Here is a 26,527-nt window from a genome sequence, read left to right as displayed (position 1 = left end):
CATATCAGCCATTTCCACTTTTTGCTTATTCAGTTATTTTTAGTTTTTGGTTTTTGTACAACTTTTATATTAAAATTGCATTAAAATTTTAAATAAGATTAATTTAGATACATCTTACTTCATTTATCTGAGCATTTAAAAATAAAACTTACAATGATGCCTAATATTATTGTTTTTATTTAGAAGAATGCAGTAGAACAGTTTATGGATATGTGGTTTTTCGTTGCAAAGGCTCAGTTGATATTACGTGTCATATTTCATGTAAATGAAACTACTATCCACAGGATATAGGTCAGAAAAATTATTCTTTTCTCCAGTACTTGACAAAGCGTCAATGTCATCAAACCTGATTTCTGCTAGACAGCATGAGCATAATGATCCATTTACTCTGATTTGGTAGAGCATAACCAAATCATCCTGTTTCTCATTTACATATCACATTAATGAAAATTAATGATATGCAAACACTGATCATTAACTGTGCAGCAAATCTTTCTATCTGGCTTTTTTCCTTCTCCTTCTTGTCTCCCTCACATGCTAGTTTGCCTATTCAGCAGAAGGTAGATATATACAGCACTTGTGTTTATAAGCAGCTTTTTGGCCACATATTTAGATTTAACAGTCCAAATAAAATATGCGAAGGCTTGGCAGCTGTATTTTTAGGCTCCAATCTGGGACCTGCCTCTGCAAAGGCTTTGCTTATGCCTCGATGCTCAAAAAACGTCTTGTGTAGATCATTTCATAATAATGTCAAACTGCTTTGCAGTAGCACAGCTTAATGGGAAACAAAAAGAGGTGAGTGGCTACTCACTGCACTCCTACCTGGATCTGATTTCTCCAAAGAGGCTTGACCAGTCCGGTGATGTATTAACAGTAAGACAAATGAGAGTGCCAGAATTTATGACCTGATGCTGAGCCAAGTTGCCCTGCAGTATTCCCCACTCTACTGCATGTGTGTATAAATACTGCATGAAGTTCCAGTTCATAACATCAAAATCCATGAGAGCATCCAGATAAACTGAAATTCTAAGTTTTATAAACTTTGCTTGCACAGCTGATGAAGGATCTCTGTCTGAAACATCCTGTTTCTTTGGAAGCCTTGTGTACTTCACTACAATTTTGTAATTTTAATATCGTTATATAGAGAGAGAAATAGAAGGATATTAAAAATTGTGTAGTGAAATACACAGAGTTTCCAGAGGAACGGGATTTTCAGACAGAGATCCTTCATCAACTGAAGTTTTCTTCATCAACTGTGCAAGCAAAGTGCTTCTGAATTTGTTCCTCCTCCTACAAATTAAAAAGCCTTTTGCTTGCACAGCTGATGAAGGACTTCTATCTGAAATGCCCCGTTTCTCTCTGGAAACTCTGTGTACATCACTACAATTTTAGTATCTTTCAATCTCTTTACTACAGTACACAGGACCGGCTACACAGGACCGAACGTCCCACAATGATTCAGGAAACCAGCAGAGGTCAGATTAACGTCATGTGACTTAAGCATGTTTCTAACATTTACCCACTGTGAGGTATTGCTATGGCTTCACTGAATAATGTACATTAATTCTGGATTGCTTTTCTAGCATACCAAACCCTGCTTGTATTTCATTTTTGCCTTTTTGGATTAGCCCCTTTGTACCTATGCTTATGATCTGCTTCCCTGGTGTTGGTCCCAATTTTCCCTGTCCCAGTTTTCTCACTTGGGTAGTAATTTTTGCTCTTTAGTGGTTTTGACCTTCACCTTTCTTCAGTTTATTTTTTGGATGTCCCCTATTGCCGGTAAACATATTTCACAGTATAACTATTTCTCTTTAACTCATTTGCACATGTCTGAGTCATCCAATCTCTTTACAGAATATTCCGCTAACAATGCAGATGGTGGATTTTGAAGCTCAATAAAAGGTGGTAACCTCACAAAGACTTTCGTCATGGCAACACCAGAAGTTTATTGACAGATTTACACAATCACTAGATTTGCTGGCTCAGCAACAGCTGGAACAACAAGCTCAGCTGCTTTAGATTGTTGCAGGAATCAAAAAAATCACCATGCAGGTGCAGGTCCATGGAGAGTAAACCGGACAGGTATGATGCTGATCCTGAAAAGTGTCTACTGTACAATGCTCAACAATGCTGCAATGCTCAATTTATTTTACACTGCTCAATCAACTAGTACTGACAGTGCTAAAGTAGCATTTGTAGTTTCATGCCTTGCTGATAAAGCTTTAGCCTGAGCTACCACAGTCGGCTCACACTTACAAAGGATTCCATATGAAATGATTGCACCAGAACTTAGGGCTGCATTTATTCATGCTCATGAGGGCAGAGCATGTGGAGACCTGCTGCCGAAACTATGTTAGGGCATTCATCCTGTTTAAGTATGCTAGAGAGTTTTGACCACTGGTGGAATGTAGGGGCTGGAATGGGCCAGTGTTGCTCAATGCTATTAGGAATGGTATTCAGGGAGATGTACTAGTGAAATTAGCCTGTAAAGATAAGGGTCACAATCTTGACCAATTCATTACCCTGGCTGTACATTTGGATCAGTTACTACAGAAACATAAAGTCAGGAGATCTTGTTGGAATTTCCCGCACCTGACTCGCAAAAAATCGTGGAATCAGCAAAACAACCAGGATGAACCTAGACAGTGTGATATTTTCAATCTTACCCCTGCAGAGAGTCAGAAGGAGTGGTATCTGCATTTACTGTGGCAGTCCTGGTCGTCTTCTCCAGGACTGCCATTTGCCTGGCCAAAGGGAGGCATTTACAACTGGAAAGCATCTGGAGCAAGTTCCATCATGGTAACATGATGAGTGTCAGTACTATGAGCCTGATTTCTAAGTCCTTTTACTTACCTGTAACATTGTGCTGTCTGTCATTTCAGCCCTGATTGATTCTTACATAGAGGGGCATTTTATCCATGCACAGGTCATAAAGGAACTACAGACTCCTATGGAGCCTTTGAAGGTTTCCCTTTGGATTGCTATTCTGGATGGAGGTCCAGTGGAAAGAGGCTCTATACTGTGTACTATTAAAACTGTTGGGATCACTACCAACACCCTTTATTTAAAAAAACAAACAAACAAAACATTTAGAATTCCTACTGATAAACTGATCTAAGTATTCAATAGCTTTAAGAATGCCATGATTGGAGAGGCATAATCCAAATATCACCTAGACAAAATTAGATTTTAGTTTAGTCCCCTTCTACATCCAGCGCTGTTTACAACAAACCCATATTATCCTCTTATCCCTTGACAATTGAGAGACCAGACAGTATTAAATAATTTATAATTTCCCCTGATTATGCTGATCTTCAAGAGGTCTTCGGTAAACCGGGAGAAACTGAACTTTCCTGCAGTGTCAGCACGATTCTGCCATTGAATTACAGGAGAAGGCCATTTACCCCAAAGCTTGCTCATATCCAATGATCCAAGAAGAAAAGAATGCCATAGAAACATATGTCCAACAGCCAATGGACCAGGGCTTCATTTGACCCTCCAATTCTCCTATTGCATCAGGGATTTCTTATACAAAAGAAAGATGGAGGCCTGTCTCTCTTGCATAGACTATAGCACTCTTAATCAAATATTGAAAAAAATATGCTTATCCTCTCCCTCTTATCCCGGGTGGCTCTAGAACAATTACAAGACGCCAAGGTCTTCACCAAATTAGACCAGCATAATTTGATTAGGGTGAGAGGAGGAGATAAATGTTAAGCTGCTATATGATGATTTATATACTGTATATTATATTTATATACTGCTATAATATGATTTGTAGCTTCATAATAACTTACAATGATGACATTCTCCTGTATTTACCTGATACTGAATTGCAAGTACTCTGGAAGTACTCTTCACATACTCTGGAAAATCAGTTGTGTTTGAAAGGAGAAATATGAGTTCCACCTTCGTTCTGTCTTCGTTCCTTGATTTCATCAGTGATGGTGGGGTTTCCATGGATGACCATAAAGTGGAAGCGGTGATTGACTGGCCTACCCCAAAGACTGTTCAGGAGTTATAGAGATTTTAGGCTTTGAGAGCTTTTTTTTGCCAGTTTATACGTAATTTCAGTAGCTTGGCAGCTCCCTTAACTATTCTCTAGAAAGGGGCTGCTCGAGTTCTGGGATGGGTTCCTCAAGCCATAGAGGCGTTCAGTGCATTTAAGAAAGTGTTCACATCAGCTCCTGTGCTGAAAAGCCCAGGGACCCTTCATGGGAGAGGTGTACCCTGAAAGCAGGGTGGGAGCAGTATTCTCATAATGATTAGACGTACCTGTGCTCAGCTAAATGTCTTAAATACCTCTATATGCACATCCAATTTTAAGATAATTTTTTTATTATTTGTACTTCTATATTTTAACTCTAATTATTTGAAGTTGTACATATAGCACAATGATCATTCAGGATTCAAGTTGAAGTAGACACTTGGGCCAAGACATTCATTCACATCGAGGGTTTACCCCCCATCATTTAGGTTTCATTTGAGAAGCTATATTAAAGAAGCAAATGTAAAAAAAAACAACCCCCCCCCCCCACACACACACACACACAATAGACTGCTTTTATTTTTGGGGTTTAAAATATATATATGTGGATGCCAGTAATTAAATTTCACATTTTCAGCTGAAGGAGCACTATTTGTTATTTATTGTTGTGAAGCTATCAATCACTACTTAATGTTTGTGAAGTAATTTGACAGTATCAGGTTAATCCCTGATTTAATCTGATTTTGATTTCAGAATCATATTCCATCCCAGATCATGAAAAATCTACCAAAGCAGATGACTGGTCTAGAATTTTTCAGGACTGTGATGAGGTCATTCCTGAAGATGGACCCCTCATGTGACTGTAGCATCATTAAGTTGGGAAATTGGTGAACAGGTCAAGAGAACCTTAGATAACAGGGATAATCTAAATCAGGTTCCCCAGGGAAAAAATTAATGTCTCAGAGGAGTTCCATGACCATTTGATCGCTTGGGATCAGGGGACGTCAGGGCACCCTGGATTGCTGACGTCATGGCAAAAGGGAGAGACACATATACAAGAGCTAATCTCTAATCACTACTGGTGGGAGTCACTATATAGGGACTTAAATAGAATTCTGGCCTAATGTTCTCAGTATAAAACAGCTAAAAGTCTTCTGACAGGGAAGCTCATGCCATTATCTGTGCCATAACATTCATGGATGCATGTAGCATGCCTTTTTCCACAACCTCCCATGATCAAAACGTTTTACCAATGGTCATAGATCGAGTCTCATGGTGAGTGCAGTTAATCCTGTTAGAGGGTCTGCCCATGGCATTTCAAATAGCTGAAATTCTATGCAGGAGATCCTAACGTACAGAGGATCACAATTTACCTCACAGTTATGGTCAGACCTTATTAAATGCTTAGAGGCTTTGAACGCAAGTCTTATATCAGGTAATCATCCACATGCTGATGGACAATGCAAATGCGCAAATCAGGAATTGGGTAAATTTCTGAGTATGTACTGTCAGAATAACCTGGTTGACTGGTCAAAATATATATTCTTGGCTGAAAGAGTGCAAAACTCTTTAACATATTCCGCTACAGCTTTCAAGTAATTCATGTAAAAATGGACATCCCCAGAAATCAGCTAGTTATCCACAGACCACCTTGTTGACAGAAGACTTCCAAACATTCCCAAAGCTCCTACACCCCAAATTTCTGTAATTCCCTCATCATATAAAATCTCCAATTGTCTTATCTTTAGGTGGAGTGGTTAAAGCCCTCACCATTGAGAAATGAAGTGGCATTCTCATTACATCAAAAAAAGACACAGAGGATATGAGAGAAGCAAATGCTAACCTTGCCAATGGCAAGTCTAATTTTTTCATGTGTGTGTGTGTGTGTTTTTGTGTGTGTGCAAGACAGACTGATCAAAAGGGATAGTTTGTATATGCATTTGTTTGTGTGTTTGCATGACTGTGTGTGTGTGTGTGTGCACCCTGAGAGAGCTTGCCATCATTCAAGCCCTCGTATGACCCGTGACCCTGTCCTGAAGTATGCTGGATTTAATCAACTCTCATGCTTCATGGGATATTTTCATCCGAAGACATTTGCCACCAGTTCAATTAGCATGATTGGAAATGTGGTAGACATCACATTTCCCTGGGTCAGACACTTTGGATCAGGAAATGAGTCGTCTGGTATTTCTGTGACTGACAGCTTACTGTCATGAGGTGTAGAAAGAATTTTGCACAGTGCCAAGCTAAATATGACAGCATGGATTTGCTGGGGAGAAAACTGGTGTCAATCCAGATTGTTACCAAAAGTCTCGTGGATATGCAACCAATCTGACATTGAGAACAAAAAGAACCCTTGGTTTGATCTGTACCAGAAAAAGATCTGTCAATACGGGCCTGAATCCACCTTGCAATTCCTCTGCCTGCTGTGTCTTTTTCATCTGCTTTTGTTCCTTGACTCTTCAGTTTTTAGCTCAAATGAAAAATAATTTCCATCATGAAAGGATATCAAATTTACTGTATGGGGGAGGGTTTGGTACAATGAGACTTTTCTTGCTGGGAAGATGACGGCCAGGAGTGTGGCGAACAGAGGGAACAGAGGTGAGCCTGAAAAACAATGAAACGTAATTACACAGCACCAATAAACCTCTTTAATTCTTCCATGCTCAAATACCAAGATAGGAGGCTTGTATTATTTCATTTAGCACAGCCAAAAAGCCTCATTCAGGAAAGCAGTGGGTTTTACAACACAACGATCCTTTAATCAGAATGGTGGGAAAATCGAAATTACAATGTCGATAACTTCATGGCATAGGCTGTTTCTTTTCTGAAAGGTATAACTACTTACATTTCTATTATCATGCAAATATATGGTTTCAACCAAGAATCACATCTAATTATTCTGTTATTTGTTATACCTCTGTTCGAATGTTCGAGCATAGGGAATCAAATCTCAGCGAGAAAGAAATGCCTTTCAAGAGCATGTGGAGGGAGGAAGCTATTAATAGAGGTCGTATAAAAGTGCTTTGAATTGAATTGAATATATTCTAGAATTTGCATCCAAGAACAGGAGGAATTGCGGATGCATTTTAAGTTCTTTCTGCTCAATCAATTTTAGCTGAGGATCCTAAATGAGTTTCTCAGCAAACCAGAAATAAAGAATAACAGGAGAGGCTTGACAACAGACTGCTGCTCACTCAAATATGTATTACTATGTATGTGGGGAAGTACATCAAGTCAGTCAAAACACTGAAGAGAGGCTTCTTGAGTTAAAACACTGAACGTGTATAAGGCCTGGCTAGGTTACAGAAAATACAGATGACTGGCAGACTCTTTTTTTTGGGACCATATGTTGCTTTGTACCATTTTCTCTAGAACATATCTTTGGGTCCATCCCCCCTCTTTCTACATATGAAATCTGAGCCAGACAAATGTTAGGACCAGCCTGGGCCCCTACCAGTATTGTGAATATCTACCACTGCTGCCATTACCACCCGTGTGTAGTGACTGCTCTCCACATAGCACATATATTTTATCCTGAAAATTAGCTATTTTAAATTATGTGTTTTAGAAATCCCATACAGAAAAAAAGCATACATTCTGATGGAGGGCTCAGAGACTCCAGCTATAATCCATAATTACATGCAATTTATTTTTATATGCTTTAAGCTTCTTATTGGTGTACTCACCTGCACAGATGAAATGTTCATACATAAATGCCAAAGTCTTTATAAGACAAAAAAAACCCCAATAATAATATTATTATTAGTAGTAGTAGTAGTAGCAGTAGTAAGAGTGGTAGGAGTAATAGTATACAGCACTGGGGCTCTCTGAGACCCCATACAAAAGCTTCAACAAAATGTGAGATTTATTCTGTATCAATGCCAAAATAAAGTAGAAAATAACAAAACAAATGCAAAATCCCAACAAACAGATGTCATGGGTGAAGAATGTGTAAAAAGTAACGAAGCAAATGAGTCTCCAACTGAAGGATTTAATGAAAATGAACTTAAACATGCAGAAACGGGAACTAGAGAAAGCCAACACAACATCAATGCGTGGCGCAAAACCAAAACATACAACATGTTCAACAGAAGCAACAAAAAGCACAACATAAACAAAAGGCCTGTGGATACCACCGCCACTAGACAGAGGCTGCTGGCCGGGGAGGCACCACCATAGTAAGATAAATTTGCACAACTAAAATAGAATAATAAATAAATAAAATAACGTTATTGTAATAGGAATATCACATCATTCAAAGTCTGGGCATCAGATCAGGGCTTCACATTCTAGGGCCATAGTAATGGGGATGAAAATAATAATGAGCCAGTGAATTTGTTTGTTTGTTTTTTGGTCTATCTGTTCTATATGATCTGTATAAGTGGCTTGGTAAGGCCTGAAAAGAATATTTATATCTTAAGATTCAATTATGCTACAGTAAAGGACTTTTATTTTGACCAATTGCACTGAAGACTGATATGGCAGCAATGAGTATTTCCAACCATTATACTGCCTGGTATTATATGGATGTGTTTATAGCTCTTAAAAGGAGGGTGTTTCCACAGGCTGGTGTCTTTAAAAAGGATCTTTGGAAATGAACAAAGCAAGAATGGTACAAATCAATTAATGTACCATTAACTTGTGTGGAGCTGTGTTCCATGCACTAGGAGACTTACAAGATGATATATACTATCAAATACTGCAAACCCTATAATGCCTGTAGTCAGCTGTTTAGAGGCATGCCAATAGTAGCCATACAAAGGGAAATGCATAAAAGCATCACAGTCAATGCTCCAGAGAGAACACTACTAGCAGGCTAGAAACATCCAAAACCTCTCTGTGTGGAGCACTGCTTCATAGTGTTTTTAAATATCACTGCTAATGCTTTCCTCACTGAGATTTATAGACAGTAGAAAAGTAGTTCACAGGTTACACCGATAGTCTTTTGTAATGCTTGAATATTCTCCTTATGAAAAAAATGACTTTCATATTTAAAATCAGTAAGGTGTCCCTTTAAGAAAAAATTAATTTGTTTGAAAATTGTTAGACAAACTTTAAAGAAAACAAAAGCTAACTGGTCAAATTTAATTTTATATCACGAGTGACATGCCTTGTCCATGTTTCTATTACAGTGACCAAGGTTATGTCAGCGTCATTGCTTTGTTTTTGAAGGACAAAAAAACGGACCAACTATGGGCTCATAGCATAAAAAGAAGGTGCAGGTGTATGAGAGAAGATGCATTTAATCACATTTTGTATCATTCAAATCACATTTAATGTACTGTAGGTTCCAGTTGCCCATGCTCTAAAGCCATGGCAATGCACATTGGCTTTGAATTCTCACACTGCATTTACAGCCCAGGTGACTTGCTGAATTTTATTTTGTCAAGGGTTGTATGGTGCTGTGACAACATGAAGATACTGGTATGTTTGAACTGGAGTCCTTATTTCCTTGAAGTTGTCTCTCAGGGATGCTACACAGTAGATCCCTTATCTATGATAAGTCTTCATTGTCAGCCTAAAGAAGACCTGCAAGTTTATTGCATATATAAGAGATCACTCTAATAGACTCATACGTAGTGCCATATGATCAGAATTCCATTAAAATCACTAGTAGAGTCTGGCTGAATAGTTAATCCACATTGTCAGTGTGTTAAAAAGCATACATATAAATAACCCCACACAATCTTTCTAAAAGGCCTGAAGACAGATTAAACATTTTTCCTCCACCAGCCTTTCTTGCTCCACCATTTTGCATCCGTTAACCGTTTTTCAGCTGATAATGAAAGGACTGTGTGTTGTGGGAGTGTCTGGGATGGAGGAACAGTCTCCTTCTATTAAATAATGCATGAGATTCTTCATCTCTTCACCCCTGTCTCTCCTGACAAATGTCAGAGGTGAGAGGAGGGGAACTGTGAACAGAACACTTCTTCACATATCTAAAGTGCTCAGAGCATGAGGTGACCCAAACACCCCCCAATACACACACACACACACACACACACACACACACACACACACACACACACACACGCATAGACAGACAGACATACACACTCACAGTCAATTGATAAGCATATGAACGAGTCAGGTGCCCTGTCACAAATATGTTACTTTCTATGCTATTCCATCTTTCTATTGCACCAGCATCCGTTTAGCCAATACCTCTGCACAGAACCCACTTGCCAAGCTAACCAATAATAATATGAAGAATAAAAATAAAATACCGAAGACTGATTACCATAATTAAAACATGAATTTGTATTGGGCTTATTTCTAGTTATTGGACTTTGATATGTTTCGGCATTTGAGGGCGGGCACATGGATCAAGAGGATTTGCTTTAATTTAAGCAGTTTTCCTTATGTGATATGGCAGTATTAAATCACTCCTCTCTCTTTAACATGGCTATTGTTTGAGGAGTATTATGTCATAAGAAGTTTCTAATAACATGGTCTGTTGTAGAAGTTATGGGCATACGATACAAAGTAAAGCAGGCATTATGAACCAAGGTAAGGGAATTCAGCAAGCTACTTGGCAATGATTTGACATAAATCTTTGCTATGACCTTTGTTCTGAAAACATAAGAAGCACAACTGAGACTGGTAAACATAAAGTGATAAAGATTAGTGATTATTGTCAAAAAGTGATATTTTGACAATTACACGGTAAAGGCTGAAATTCAACTTTATTTATTTTTCCCATGCATGTTTTCCCCACCACTCATGCAAACTGATCTAGTAGTGTGTGTGCCTGTATGCACTTGTGTGTGTATGTGTTTGTGTATATACTTTGGTAACGTCTGCATTGCTTTCTGTGGATGAGCCTTCACGCCTTCTTATGTAAACCACCCCACTGGGGCATCATGGAGAAGACTCTATTAATTTGACACAACATCTTCTGGGTGTTTATTGGGCATGAAGAAGTCAAATCTTACAGTGCTGGCTAGAGCGCTTCTGCCTGTGGCATTATCTAAAATCCCCCGGACTAAGTCACTGACCAGCAGCTGACCCAGGGCACCTGTTAGCCTCTCCTGCCCTGCTTGCCCCTTCTGCCTACTCTCTGTCTGCGTAACGCACCGCTGGCAGGATGCCGAGCGCACCATGCGTGAAGCTCCCAGCAGCCTTTGCATAAATTGCCACAGCAGGGAGGACATCAGAGGGGCAGCCTTTGGCATTTTTCCACAATTCCTCAGGGGAGGAAGTGAAGCACGAAGTCCAAGCTGTCAGCATACACGAGTGAAGCATATCATATGGTTAGGACGGCCACTGCGGGTAAACCCATAGTCCTGCTTGCAATGTTGCTTACCACTGCCTTGCTATTAGCCTATTAAACCTTTCTGAAAGTTTTCAAATAGGGAAACTACTGAACTCTCCTGGATTATGCCATCTGTTTACCATTTAGCTTGAATGCTTAGATGCCATTAAGGGAACAAATTTGGAACACAAAATTCTTGAAGATCTAGATGAAAGATGTAGAAGAAATATCCAGATTTATCCAAATGGTATTTTGGGTGTACAACATAAGGAATACTTTTGTAATGTGAGAGGTAACATATATTGCCCTTATTTAAGATGTTTTCACTTGCTGAGATTTTTTTAACACTCTACCAAAAGGTCGTTATGTTATTTTCAGTGCTGTCAGTGTGACTTCCTGCACTAGTGTTCCTCTAGGCTACAGTAACCTATACAAAGAACTTTTAACTGTCTGCAACAGTAAAGCTGTCTGCAACAGTAAAAATGTTGTACTGCAAATTACTGACATTACTTTCTGAGTATTAAGAAACAAAGGAAGAGAAAATTCAAGTTTTGAAAGTGAAGAGAGTTTTGTCAAACTCTAAAAGGCAACCCCAGAACATGCTACGGCTGATGCTAGCACAATTTGCGCAGCTAGCAGCACTGCTGGTGGTGCTACAAGTTATTATCTCTCTCTCAGCCTTTTCCTCAACCTCTGGAAACATAAAGCTAGCATTGCTCTCATTACTGCTTGCAGCAGTAATGATAAGCACATGGAATTTTGAATTCATTATGGATTGTATCAAATTCTTTGTGTTTCCCAAATTTAATTATTTTAATACATAAAATATAAGATTCTACTCAACATTCCAGGGACCTGCTTTTGGCAGTTTCATTATGGCCAAAAATGCATTAGTGTCACTGAAATAAGTAGCTGCATATTAAATATAAGCTATAGAACTATCTCTTTTAAATTTATTTTTAAAGGCATGCAAAAGCATTGGATTCATGACCAGAATCAATGGATGCCAAAAATAATAACTTGCCTAGTTTGAAGTTTCATCTTCATCTTCACTATCTGTGCTTTCAATAATACCTCTACAGTATTGACTTTTGAAATATTGACACATCAGTTTTTGTTATTTTCAGTACATACCAGGTCTTCAGCAGAATAAAATCTTATCAAATGGAAAAATATTAAATTTAGGTATCTTATTTTCTTTGCCCCCAAATTATTATAAGATCATTCATATTTCTAGACATTTCTAATTTCAAGTAATCCTTTAAAATGAAATTGTCACTCCTTTGATGGACAATTTGACTTCTTTTGATAAATAAATACTTGAATAAATAAAATGTAAAATCTGCTAATGCAATAAGATAATTTACAAATGGGTTCAACAAATCTAAGAATAACTTTAAAATAATCATAATGAAAAATATTGGATATTTAAGATGTTTTCTCTTGCTATCATTTTCGTTTATCTTTGATCTTTCAGATATTGTATTACTAATAGGATAAGATCATTTTCTGAATGTACTGTGTGATAATTCAGATACAGTGCTACATTCTGAACATTCTGGAACACTGGAACACTGGTTAGGACACAAATGCAGAGCTTTATTTTTAAAAAAAACTGTCCACAGGTTAAATCACCAGAAAAATAAAACAGAAAAGAATGCTAACAAATCCAACAAGAAAGATGATAGATAAATTAAAATTAATAAATTAAAAATAAATGAAAAAAACAAAACAGGAAGACAAAGACATTGCAGAAAAAAGGCCCAGCGTAGCAAAATAAAACCTCAGTGGGAATTAGAGACAGGTGTGAGAGGGTGGGGCCAGGGATCAGAAAGCTGTGGAAGCATTAGTAGATATTCCCAGAGGGGCAGCACATTGCTTCCACCTGCACCTCAGAACATAAATCATGAATATTATGAGTTTTCTTCCTCAATGATCTGCAAGTACAAATAAGTGTCAGAATAGCCATATATTTGTGTGCAAAGGTGCTATATGTAACAGCAAGTATGCACCAGGCTTCTTTTCACCAGAAACTTTAAGCAGAGTCATAATAGAGGAACGAATAATAGGTTTTTTTTGGGGGGGGGGGTTGTGCATTTTAGTGTTTCATCTGCTATCCTAAAAAATTGTCCCCAGGGCTGTAGTATTCACAGCTGAAAGGGTTTCTGGGTAAACATGCTCACATTCAGTTAAAGTTAATGCTGTTAACATAGTGGGCTTTCATCCCCCAGTGCTTTGGAACATTAACATCGTTGCATTACTGTGCCGCTTACAACACAAGACAGGAGACCAAATGAGAATGGATTTGATTGCAACATATGGAAGCTTCTTTATTTCTGAAATTCACTGCTCTTAAAAATTCATTGTGCTGTAAATTGGGATGCCTAGTATTCAAGGTGCACTTCTGATGTTAAAAGAACTCATTTAAAACATAAACCCTGAGGCTCTGGGACTGGTAAGAGAAGGTGTTTGCCACAGTTTAGACATACCACATGTCTTTGATACCACATTAAAATCTATATGCCTTAGCTCAAGAGTCACTTCTCCCTTCTCACATTGGTGCTCCAAGCTACATTCCAGGAGGGCAGATAAAAAAGAACGAGGCTGATTTTTATCTCGCCAGTTCACCTCAGAACTCTTGTGTGAAACAGGCCCAGCATGAGGTAAACACTACACTTTGCACATGCGCAGTGGGGGAGCGAAGATGATCCCAGGTGTGTTTCCAACACAGATTACCACCTGCCCAACACACATACCCCTGCAATTGCATCTCAATTAAAGTGTAACAAAGCAAACTTGCAGTTCTGACAGTTTAGTCTTACACTGGGTTTTTTTAAGAATTAGCAAAGAACTGGACAAACATCTGCAGATGCTAGCTGCCGAAACGCTGCTGATAAGTTTGAGTTCTTGGAAATGGCTCTCCTGGCAATGGTTTAACCTGTAAAACATGACAAAGCAAGCCCACCCTACCGTTGCAGTGCATTAAGTTTCACCCAGTGTGTTTCATGATGAAATGTATTTAACAAATTTACCCACGGTACTGTCAAGGTTAAGAGGTATATATTATTCAAGGTAGTAGGCAGGCATTATTAGTGTTGTTGATGCACAAGCTTTGATGCTGCTGTGTTTATGATTCCTCCATGATGTCTAACTTGGAAGGCCATGGTGCAAATTGGCTCCTGTGATCTTTGATCTTATTGCAAATTGGGATTTCTCACCTCTTAATTACGGAGCAGAATGTGTTGTGCCTTGTCATAATACTGTTTACCATCAGCATGGAGGCCAGTGAGCTGGGGCTCATGGAGTCTTGAATGGAAGAAACCAGTGAACTCGGACGCTTTGACAGGTAACAGCATGTATGTTCAGCTACAATAAGCTGACTTGAGGCGGAGTAGTGTGGTAAAGAAAGACCAAGAGATAATTACTAGCAGATTCTGTAACACGAATGATGTCACCTTGGCATGACAGCTTGACATGAGTGTGTCTCTTGTGATTTTTTTTCTCACAATATTAATTAGATGCTCGCTTGAGAGGTGTTTGGACTTATTTTTTTAATTGACTTTTTTTTTCTTTCTGATTAGGCATCTGAATAAAGTTCTAAATTAAATCTTATGTAAATAAACGTTGGTAATTTTCCATAAAAACAATACAAATATTATATTTTACTCTGTCCACAGTACTACACAGTGTCACACTGCCATTAATGATTGTAAATACAGATAATGCCTTTTCTTGTAAAGTTCTAATGATGTTCTGTTCTATTACTGTTATTTCTCAATGTTATGTCTTGACACAGATTCCGATTTCTCCCAGTGGGTAATGCATATTCCGCTAATCACTCCAGCCCACAGAGGTGACAGGAGGAGGCGAGATACCCAAGAGCAACGTCAATCACCACACATTCACTCATGGGGAAAAGAAGCTGAAGGTCCCCAGGTTACCATTGCTGGATTAAACTGGAACCTAGGTGTGATTTATTGCAACACATTAAAACATTAACTAGTGGAGCCCATTATTGAAAAATGGAAGGTTAGGAGGCAGACCGAAGTGGGACATTTTATGCGCAGGAAGCATGGAGTGACCATCAATAGACCGCTATACACTCTGCCCCTAAGCAGAGCACAATCTTCCCCGTCCCTTGTCGAATTAGTCACTGTCTGCCTCTCTGCTGACATTTGCTTGATGAGGACTTCATTATGGCTGTGGGAGCCTCCTTTCCCACATTACCATAATGATCTCTCATGGACAGTCATCATTGGAGACTGCAGTGAAGAAACATGCCAACTCAAGATGTCTCCTCCTCCTCCATTGGCTTTTAATAACACACATATGGTCTAGACTAGCACGCACAGGCTGCCACTGTCACCATGCTCACGTTCCAACTTTTGACTTTCATTTTCTTTTTAATTTTTTTTTTAAAGCTCCTATTGGCATTTTGAGGTCATTCGTATCCGCATCGCCTGCGATTCAATTAGGCCAGTTTCTCGTGCCATTGCGGGGATGGCCTTGTTTGAAACGCATATCGAAAATTGCCTGCGACTCAGAGCACAGGCTTCCCTGCCGTAGGAGCTGCCAAGGGAGCTCATCCATCAGAGGCAGTCATGGCAAGTGAGCAAGAGCCAAACGATAGAAAGTAAAATGAAACATCTGGTGGTACTGCGTTCACTAAAGCAGGGACACTACATCCAACAAGCGACTGCACACTTGCATTACTGTCAAATTTCACTCCTTGTGGCCTAGACAGGCAGCATTGTAGAAACAAATTAAATATTTATTGATTTCAATTGTACATTTTATCCATACATTAGCAGGTTAGGGTTGACATTAGAATGGATTCAGGTTTTGATCTTTGATCTTTGACGTCCTCTGCATGTGCTTATGGCCTGGGTACTCTGAGCACCTGGGGCAAATCAATCTATTTGAAGTCTCATAACATGTTCAAGGTAACAGACAAGATATAATGGAATGACAAATGGCAATAATTTGCTTGACACTGTAAGATTTAGTTGTGATTGGATTGTTGTTGATAGCGCCATGTACTTTGGAGAATTGCAACAGCATAACTAGTTAGTTGCTGGTTTTTGTTATTAAAAAGAAAATGCTGATTTCTGACAAGTAATTTTCCAGCAAGGGCAAAAAACACATCTCTGCACATCTTTTAAGGCAAGAGTTCCGCGACTTCACTCAGAACTACTATTTTGTCAGTTAAATATTGGCTCAGTGTAACCAGGCCTTAGGCAATCATTTATACTCACCAACTATTATGGTAGAAACGTGGTATAAACAGAATGAAACCAATCAAATCATGTGGCCTTGAAACCGAGTTAAAATGTAATCAACATTCACAAAGCTTGAATGAATTTGAATGAAAAAAATAAATAAATAAAAGAAAAAGTAACAAAAATATCACTGGACAAAAACCTGTAATTTTAGACTCTTTTTCTCATTACCTGGAGCTTATTGTCTGTCAAATTACAAATTACCTTTTCATTATATAGCTTCAAAAGCAAAAACTCAACAATTCTCACTGATCACAATATGTAACTTGGAAAATCAATTTAAAAGCAACACAATACACAAAATGCATGGCAGGACAGAAACTGGAACATACATATATATGTATATATATATATATATATATATATATATATATATATATATATATATATATATATATATATATATACACACACACACACACACACACACACACACACACACACACACACACTTCACTCCCCCTGCCCCTCCACCCCCCAAACACACACACACTTCACTCCCCCTGCCCCTCCACCCCCCAAACACACACACACATTTACCCAGGCTCCTGCACACACACCTCTCCTTCCCTCAGTTGGGCTGTATTTTACAAAAGGGTTTCTAAAAAATAAATGCAATTTTTATTTTCTTACGATTGTGTCCCAGATCTCTCACTCACTGTACCATCCTCTGATGTCAATGGCCTGTAAAAGTCGTGCTTATCAGTCTGTTGCATCCAATGCATCCAATGCCCAGTCTTTATTATTCTCATCCAGTGCACGTCAGTAATCTTCTACAATTAAATCCATTCTTGTGATCTTTACAATGACCAGGATGGATAAATAAATAAATAAATACAAAGCAATAAATACATAAATATCATCTTTTTTTTAATAAATACATTTTTTTTCCTTGGGGGATCATTTGCCTTGGCTTGGTAAAAGACTTCCCCCAGTTCTGCTGTACTGTGTCCTGTTTTTCATCTCGCAGTGAGTCACCAGTCTTTGTTTCCGCCGATGGACTAAGAAAAGCACAAACGCGCACAAGAAAGAAATGGATTTAGAAAGGAAATAGTGACAGCTCTGTGTTGTGCACATGGCACATCCCTGGATCTCCTGTTGGCCTCTGACAGGTGCCAGGTTACGTGAGACTTGGCCAGCTCTCCAGGCCTTGCCTGTTGTTTTCACCCCGCCCCCACCAGTTGTCCTGAACGTTCCCAAAGGTGACCTGTCTGCTGCTTGTAAGAGCAGCAGGTGCTACCAAATATTGACTCTGTTCCAGGGTAAATCTAAGGAGAGAGCTGCTGGAGGGCATCGGTCGAGGGAGGAGGTAAGGCAGCTCCAGGGTATGGGCAACGGGCGGTGCAACGGAGGCAGGCCGAGCAAGTGAGCTGGGCAGAGTAGGCGGGGCATGAGAGGGTGGCGCTAGGACCCCTCCTCCTCAGGCTTTCCTGGGGCGTAGTACCCAGCCAGCTGTCTGAAACGTGGCCCCCAGTCGCTGAGATAGGAGAAGTCCTGCTCCGACGTGGTGGAGAGCGTGCGGATGGAGCTCAGCGACAGTGCCGGCGAGCTGTTGCCCTCGAACGCGTACGTCTGGAAGGAGTCATATGGCGGCACCGACGGGTCGCCGTCCGCCTGCTCTACCTTCTTGCGAATGTAGCCGTTGAAGAGGGAGAAGTCAGCCACGCCCCCGTCCCCGCACCCACCGACCCGGGTCTGGACCCACTGGGGGAGTGAGCGGAGGTCGGAGGCCGTGTCGGAGCGCTTCACCTCGGGGAAGTCGTAGAGGCTGCGCAAAGCACTCATGTCATAGGCCTCCGTGTCCTGCTCGCCGCCACCCTCATCATTGTATTTGATGACATTGTCACGCATGTCTTCCTCATCCTCGCATATGCGCTGACCCTTCCTATGGCGCTTCAGGGTCAGGATGAGCAACACCAGGACTATGGAGGGAGAGATGGGACAAATCAGAATTACATGATAGTATATTGCAGGAGAAATGGACAAGGGCTCAATTTACTACCAAGATCATATCAGTGAGAATGGATTTATAAAAATGAAACTTTCATGAACCCCTTTGAATTTCTCTTATTACATTTTGATATGATGATGGCCTATTAAAGATTTTGCTGTACTAAATGCTCCTGTACTAACTGAATTGAAGATTATGCTAATTAAACATTGAATCAGCAAGTGTATTACATTTACTAAGCTTATACAATTCTCATAAACAAACCAATCAAAGTACTTTATTTATTTTGTTTTGGTATAGAAATTTGAAAAAGAATCAGACTCTCCACACACATACACACACAAGATTTACACCAAAAAATTGGGCATAGGGTAAGGTGACCACTTCAAAATCATAATCTGCACATTTAACTTGAACAGAGCTGGCTATTATAGCTTTAAGAAGTACAATACTGGCATCTATCTTGTGATGTTAGCATGGTGATGCTTTTAAAATGCTCAGCCCAGATCAGGTGTGAAATAGACTCTTAAAACTGATATCAGCAAAGGACTATGCCTATTAATTATAAAGATTTTACAGTACATAAGTCTTCTAAGACTGTTTATCCTTGTCAAGACATCCATAAATAAAAATTTGTGGAATATTTGTCATAGGCAAGTATTAAATAATGAAATATCTTGAATAAGAAACACTAGACCATTAACCTCAGCCTCACTCTCTGGTAAATAAACAAATAGACCAAATTAGGGAGCAAATGTCAGCTGGAGCCATCCATGTTTGAACCTGTCTCACTCTGTTGGAAGAGTACACAGGAGAGCACAGCAAGGAGATTAACAAAGTGATCTCAACACTGGGATGCAGCCAGGAAAGCCTATTACTGCACGGTGTTCATTTTAATGAGAAAGGTGTCCTTTACAAGATTTCTACCAGAAGTTACCATCGGACAGGTGGGCCTAACAACTAAAAGAATAAGAAGATATACGTGAACAAGTGAGTTGGGAAAAATGTAGAAGAAGAATTTTCTTAAAATCAGTTTGTATGTCTGGAACTGGGACTAATGGCTTAGTAAGTGGCCTATTTGATTTGGTCAAAGCTCAGATGATGTGACTATTCCAGGTTAACAAAAGATGCTTGGGAGTAGCAATGCTGCAAACCCACATCCAACTAAACATGTATCATGTGAATTTGCTATGCATTTAGCACAGCTACTTTGAGACCACTGCAGCTCATTTCTGATCAGAGCTTTCATAAAACCTGATCTGTGTGTCAATGTGTGACTGAGACAGGGATTATTCAAAAGCATGAAAAAGGAGAAGAAAGATCAAAACTTTCCAAAACATTGCCCTAAGGTGGTGTACAGATATATTTGTAATGAGTGGGAAATTAAGATAGAATTGAAAAGGAAAACAACTGAGATGGATCATTTAATCCACTAATGAGAACGAAAGAAAACAAAAGCTGTATTCATCTAAATAAATCAATGAGCCCTTAATCCAGGCTGAATTATCTTAATTAGTTCCTATATTTGTGATTAGAAAACTCCCTGTGTCTCTTGATCTGCATGTGATTAATTAAACTGCAACTCTTCCACTTCATGCACACACACACATACGTCGCATACGGAATTGCACTTGAAAGAAACAGAAATTGTTCCAAACAATTAAGTCACAATGCCAGAAGCTTAATACAGGCATATTAAGTGGAATGATACTGGTGTCTGTGATGAAAGAATTCTTCAGTAAACGATGATATCTCTTGCCTCTAAAGTTCACATTTCTTGAGGGACACGGTAATGTTTTATTAATGGTCTTTTGTCTGGAGAGCAAAGGTCATTAATTTGCCATGAGAATCAATGGAATAAGACAGTTATTGTCCCATGAACCATGTCACTCATAAAAGAGCAGAGTGTGGGGTCAGTCCACCAGGCTTTCATCTAGCCACATGGCATGGGTTCCCTGGGATAAAAGCTCTTTGAAGAAGTATAGCCATTAGGTAAGAAGGTAGCAGTGAAAAGCTGAAAAATAATTAAATGCCCTTGAAGGAGTAGAAAAGCACACTTTTTGATGGATATATCCTGGCTTCTAAATGTCTTCACTTTCCATTGTCCATGTCATTGTCAATTTTAATTTTAATTATATCTCTCTCCATGCTATGATTAATTTCGGCTTAATTTTATGAATATGTCTCTAGATATCAATTTTATAATGTTACTTGCAAAGGCAACTTTGCAGAAACCTAACTAACCAAAACCCTTGGGTAATACCAGCATTAAATATTAAAGACACTAACATGACCCCTACCACTTATCAGCTACTTCCCAATGATATGCTGTAATGGCAAAGTTTCAAAAGTTTGCTGTGCCATTCCTCATCCTTTTTTGAGGCTGGGAAGCACAACCCATATGGCCTTGGCTGTGAACCATAGGAAGCCCATTTATCCCGCCTGACCCAGCACAGGTCAGCTGCTCACAAATCAGACACCATTGTCATCCATAGACACAGGTGAGCGCATTGTACTAGCCGGTTCAAAAGAATAAATGGAGATAACAACAATCGAGGTAGCCACATTTTGCGCACACACACACACACACACACACACACACACACACACACACACACACACACACACACACACACACACACACATATACAGGCTTGCACACCAATGTACAAAAAAAGGAAAAAGAAAACAAGCAACTGGCAGTATTTAACATTACATTCATGCATCTTGTAGACTCTCCCACTGTGATCTTTGGAGCCTTTTTATTGTTGTTGTTTTCTTGTTTACCCGGCTGGACACACAGGCTCAACAACAGATGCCAGATGAAGTATATTCAGATATACAGCCCCTGATGGGCCTGCACATATCTGGCATCCGGTGTTTTATGGCTGGTCTGATGGTGGGAGTGTATTACATGGCTAGAAAGAGGCACGACCACGTTAACGCCGTTGTTGATACTAGCAACGCTCTGGGTGGATTGTATAAGGCTGAGATTTACAGTCAGGGCTGCATCAGCCAAACCCCCACCCGCATAAACACACACACACACACACACACACACACAGACACACACACAGTCTGGCCACCATGACAGAGTGCCCATGAGTGCACATTTGCCTGCTCCTATATGGCTGGATATATTACCAGTGGCAAACAGCCAAAGAGACGCTACAGAGAAGACCTCAAAATGGGTACACACAAATGAACACTTTTTGCCAAGGTTTTTTAATTTTTTTGTGTTATGTGGGTGAAAAAAAATCAATGTCAGCCATAGTAATCTGTACAAGTTACTTGTGGGAAGGGGCTCTTAATTGTTTTTATTTGGTTATAAATTGATTGAAAAATTACAGGGAAGGCAAACTGAAGAGAGCTAGGGCGGAGAGATTTCTCAGAGACTTTTGACTGTACTCTTTACAAAGCTCTGATCAGACTCTCTCTCTCATACACACTATGTCTCACTCTCTCTAATACCATGCCTGCCTTTAAGCCTGGTGGAGGTGACTCTCCGACCATGCAGGTTTAATTTGGATTTACTTTCAATTCCATCATAATCAGATGCCAGTAATAGCTAGTGACTGAGTAAACAGACCAGGGATGCACTCTGCATAGTGTGCATACCCACAATTCTGGCCTTTTGGGTTTTAAGCAGGAGGTGTCAGAAAAGTTACCAATGGGATAACTGACTTGTGATGGCCAAGCATTCATAGTGACGTTGCTTTCTGATCCTGTGAAGCAGAATTCACCAAGCACTGGGTTGTTCACTAACTAACAAGGAATGTGAGCTGGGATTAGGCTGTTGTGAGACTTACATTTACTGTACTGATGTTGTGTTGCTGTAATACTAATCCTAGTTATATATGTAAAAGATGCCAGTGGGAAGTGAACAGGAATACCAGGAGGCGAGATCAGTGCCTCTGCGCATGGGCTACACTTCCAAAAATTTGCTTTTTAGGACAAAACATGATGCATATTTATTCTAGTAAGGGGAACTGTATCTCTTTAGAATAATTTGAAATTGGTCTGCAGTAGTGGATCTTATTAATAACTGTGTGTGAATGAGTACGGTGAGACTGAAAAGCAACAGTTGAAGAGCATCTGTATGGAGATTACATTAGTATTCCCACAGAAGATTTACACCATGTGCTATACACTTAGGCCCAAGGTTCTCTCCTCTTTCAGCAGACCTCCAAATCCACTAAGACACTTAAACCCATATCAATCCGAGTAAGTGCCATGCTTGTCCATTAAGTGCTTGTGGAGGTCCATATCTGACGCCGGAGGATTCAGGAGGGGAGGGGCTACGACATGTACCTTCCCCTATGGAACATGTGGCACTTCCTGGGTGTACAGATGTTCCAACAAGCACTCCTGACAAGACAGCTAATTTCCCCTTGGGCGGCAGGCAGGCGGCGGCCTCCATCATGGCAGATGGGCCGTAATTGGGGCGGATGTGTGCAGGTTGCCGCTCAGTGCCCAAATGGATCCATCTACTCCCCCCCCCACCCCCACACACACACCCATCCAAACCCTCTCAAGGAGGAGCTGCTCATTTTGCAGCTAATTAGGTGGAATTTTGTTATCATTTTTGGCCTCATCATGGACACCAATTGACCTAACAGGGACGGCAAGATTCTTATCACAGGCCTGGAGGGTGGTCACACCCTACCTGGGCAACATTAGGTCTCCCTGGATGGCGTAGCAGTTGGACAGGTATGAGAAGGGTAAGGCACTGGTGCTTTAGAGGTACAATATTCCTGTCTGTCTCCATCTGCTCCATGCCTGCACATAAAACCTTTCCCTTGCACATTCAGTTCTCATTCAGTTCTCATTCTCCAGAACTGTGGTCCCACCTGTAATCCTTCCATGATTGGCAACACCTTTTAAAGGCATTCTATTGTACTGGCAATGATCTGAATGCTTACTCATGCTTATTTCTTATAAGTCTACACATTATAATGGGACAAAGAAGGTGTGGAGTAATTTGCAGTAATACAGTAATGTGCACTAGAGAGAAAATTAGTTTGCAGGGAATGTTCACATCCAAGACTCCAATTTACTACAAATTCATTATGATTGTAAATCCACTGGAGAACGTTTAGTCCATTTGTATACAATATGAATGTTAGTCATTGATTAGGTTCAGAATGCAATAGATATGAGCGCAGATTGTGTGTCTTGCAATTTTAAAAATGCATTCTTCAGGCTGACAGCCATGTTCTGTTTTGGATTGAAATGCTTTTAAAGCAACAATAAATTTGGACTTCTCTTGCAGGCAGATGGTAGAGGTTTATAGGTTTTCAGACTAACACACTGAACTCAGTGACAAAAGCACATAATTGTTGATTAAGAAGGAAAAAACTCTTTGAACATACTTTCAAGCACTTAAGAGTTATTCAGCAAAGAGACCCAGTCAAGGCAAAAATCAAGAGAGGGAAAGACACACATAGGGAGAGAGAGAGTATGAGAGAGAGAAAGAATAAGCTAATTAAACTTGCAGAGATGAGAACGTGACTTCTCTCTGTCGCCATCATTTTGTAAGCTGGAAATCGGGGTGCTTTGAGCTGGAGATGTCTGGAAAACCTGCCCCATTTAAAGCTTCGGCCGCTTTGTGGAGACAGAGGTGCTGATGCTGCTCGTTTTCAAATCGAGGGCTGCATCCATTCAGCTGCTCACTTCATTCCTGGCAAGGTGGCTGGATGTCATTCACCCGGCCCCATTTTGTGCGTGCTCACCACCTGAACAAAAGCTTTTTCCCTTACCACATGAAAGAGGACGCCCCAAAAGCAACGCCATCAGAGCATGAAATATTGATTGGCTTTCATGCCAATTCAGTCTAGATTCCCCCACCCCCACCCAGCCTTGTTCTGTGCAGCATCTAAAGCAATATACAAATCAAAGTTTAAAATAAAGATGGGGGCCATTAGAGACATGGTAGCAGCAGAGAAATCGAAGGAGTAGTAAACACATATATGTGTGCATGCGGCACAAACAGAAGTTACAACAAAAAATGCTTCTTGGAGGAAACAGCAGTATTATACTACAGTGTAAAATACATCTGTTGGCTGTTGGTAAACTCTAAAATGAGGTGATGAGGTGACTTATCTGTGTGTTTCTATGAGAGAACAAATTGAATAAATGAATCTCAAGGTTTCAAGAGGTCATTTACCAGATGTGCAGCAAGCAAAGTGCATATATATACTATATATGCTGTATGTATATACATTACCAGTCAAAGGTTGGGATACATCTGCTCTTTGTCCATTTTAACTATTTTAACTACAACTCTACATTTAAAAAAACAGGGAAGGTATAAAATTATCTAAAATTGCATGAGTGTGTGTGTGTGTGTGTGTGTGTGTGTGTGTGTGTGTGTGTGTGTGTGTGAGTGTGTTTGTGTGTGTGTACATACATACATACATACATACATACATACATACATGCAGTCACATCCAGAAACTATAGGCATCATTCATGAAAATTAGCTAAAATTAACATATATAAATTGTGACACATACACTGAGTGATTTTTTTGGTCTTAAACAAATGGTTAATTCTTTTATGGTTAAAATGCTTTTATTGTGAAAAAGATTTGTGGAAGAAAATAAAAGTTTTCTTTAGTAAGGCAAATTTTCACAAAAATGTAAATTCCAAAAATATTGTCACTCCAAATTTCAGTATTTAGTAGGGCCTCCCCTGGCAAAAATGACAGCACTCAGGCTCTTTCTGCGTTGGAGAACCCTCGTGGAGAGATCTTGGACCACTCTTCCATGAAGAACTTTTCCAACTCACTGAGATTCTTGGGTTTTCTACTGTGAACTGCTCTCTTCACCTGAGACCACTGATCTTCAATTGGACTTAAGTATGGAGACAAAGGGCCATTGGAAAACATTGATTTTGTGTTGCTGTAACCATGTCTTTGTCTATTTTAGTGTCTGCTTTGGCTCCTTGTTTTGTTGGAATACACAAGCATGGCCCAGTTTCAGCCTTCTGCCAGAGGCAACCAGATTTTCTGGTTCTGGTATTGAATGAAATTCACTATGCATCTGACCTTTGTAAGAACCCATGGACCACTGGTGCAAAACAGCACTAAAGCATCAAAGAGCCACCAACATATTTTACCGTGGGTATGAGGTGCTGTTCTTTGTACTGTCCCCTTTTTGGTCAAAAATTATGATGGTGTGTATGGACAGAAAGTCTCATCTGACCACAACACACAATTCTAATGTTGCTTGGCAAAGTTCAGATGCTGGGATTTGTGTCTTGGTCTCAGGAAGGGCTTGTTTCTGGATTGTGTCCAAAAATCTCCTGGTCATGAAGGTGGCATCTCATTGTTGATTTTGAAACAGTGAAACCCCAAGATAAAATCACACGTTACAGAATAACCAACTGCTACAGGACGCACTCTCCCTTGACAAAGAATGGACTTCCTAGCGGGAGGTGCGTAGACACCCCCTGCACCACTGCCTGGATCCCAGGATATTGGGGAAAGGACCACGACCGTTGTCTGTGTCTTCTCCGGAGGCAGAGGGGAACACCCTCAGGAATTTCTTGGGGGGGCCTGATGCTGTTGAGCCCGGTCCGAGGAGGACTGAGGGGCACCACAACGACCAGAAAGAGGGCGGTCGCGTGGAGCCAGCAAGATCTCCTAAGACCCTTCCCCTCAGCGGACTCGTTGGAAGGGTCTGCCCAAAGCCTCAGAGGCAAACTGCCTCTGGGACGCTCTTAGAGTGGCGGGAAAGAGGAGGACCATTTAGGGAGGTGGCATGTCTGGAACCGGAGCAGACGTGCACCCCCACGTGTCCATTGAGGCCACAGACACATCAAGGCACCTGCAGGGACGGCGGGCACCACGTCACAGCACCTTGTGTTTGTGTTGGTGCTATTGTGTTTCTGTTTGCACCTTTTGTGTTTACAGGCACAAAGTCTTGTGGAGCATACTGGACTGCTCCAAGAGAGGCAGGGAAGCTGCCTTTCTCCCTCTCGCCGCAAGGTCTCTCTTGTTGGTGGCACCTGGCCCGCCTGGTACTGGGTGGGTGCCAGGCACTGCCGTG

At 40.3% G+C, this 26,527-nt stretch overlaps 1 protein-coding gene across 5 annotated transcripts in view; it reads right to left on the bottom strand.

Annotated features, from left to right (window-relative positions):
• Positions 1 to 17,056: 17,056 nt before the first annotated feature.
• LOC113571658 (cadherin-22) overlaps positions 17,057 to 26,527 on the bottom strand; it is a 127,530-nt gene continuing 118,059 nt past the window's right edge. For all 5 annotated transcript variants that reach the window (XM_027000729.2, XM_035524607.1, XM_035524604.1 and 2 more), the window contains exon 13: positions 17,057 to 18,447. In XM_027000729.2, coding sequence (XP_026856530.2) covers positions 17,930 to 18,447 — 518 coding nt within the window. In that variant the 3' untranslated portion in view covers positions 17,057 to 17,929. The remainder of the gene's footprint in view (positions 18,448 to 26,527) is intronic.

This window comes from Electrophorus electricus, chromosome 3, assembly GCF_013358815.1.
Source record: "Electrophorus electricus isolate fEleEle1 chromosome 3, fEleEle1.pri, whole genome shotgun sequence".
Classification (NCBI taxonomy): Eukaryota; Metazoa; Chordata; class Actinopteri; order Gymnotiformes; family Gymnotidae; genus Electrophorus; species Electrophorus electricus.
Note: the sequence above shows the minus strand (reverse complement) of the source record. Positions and strands in the feature narration are given on the sequence as shown.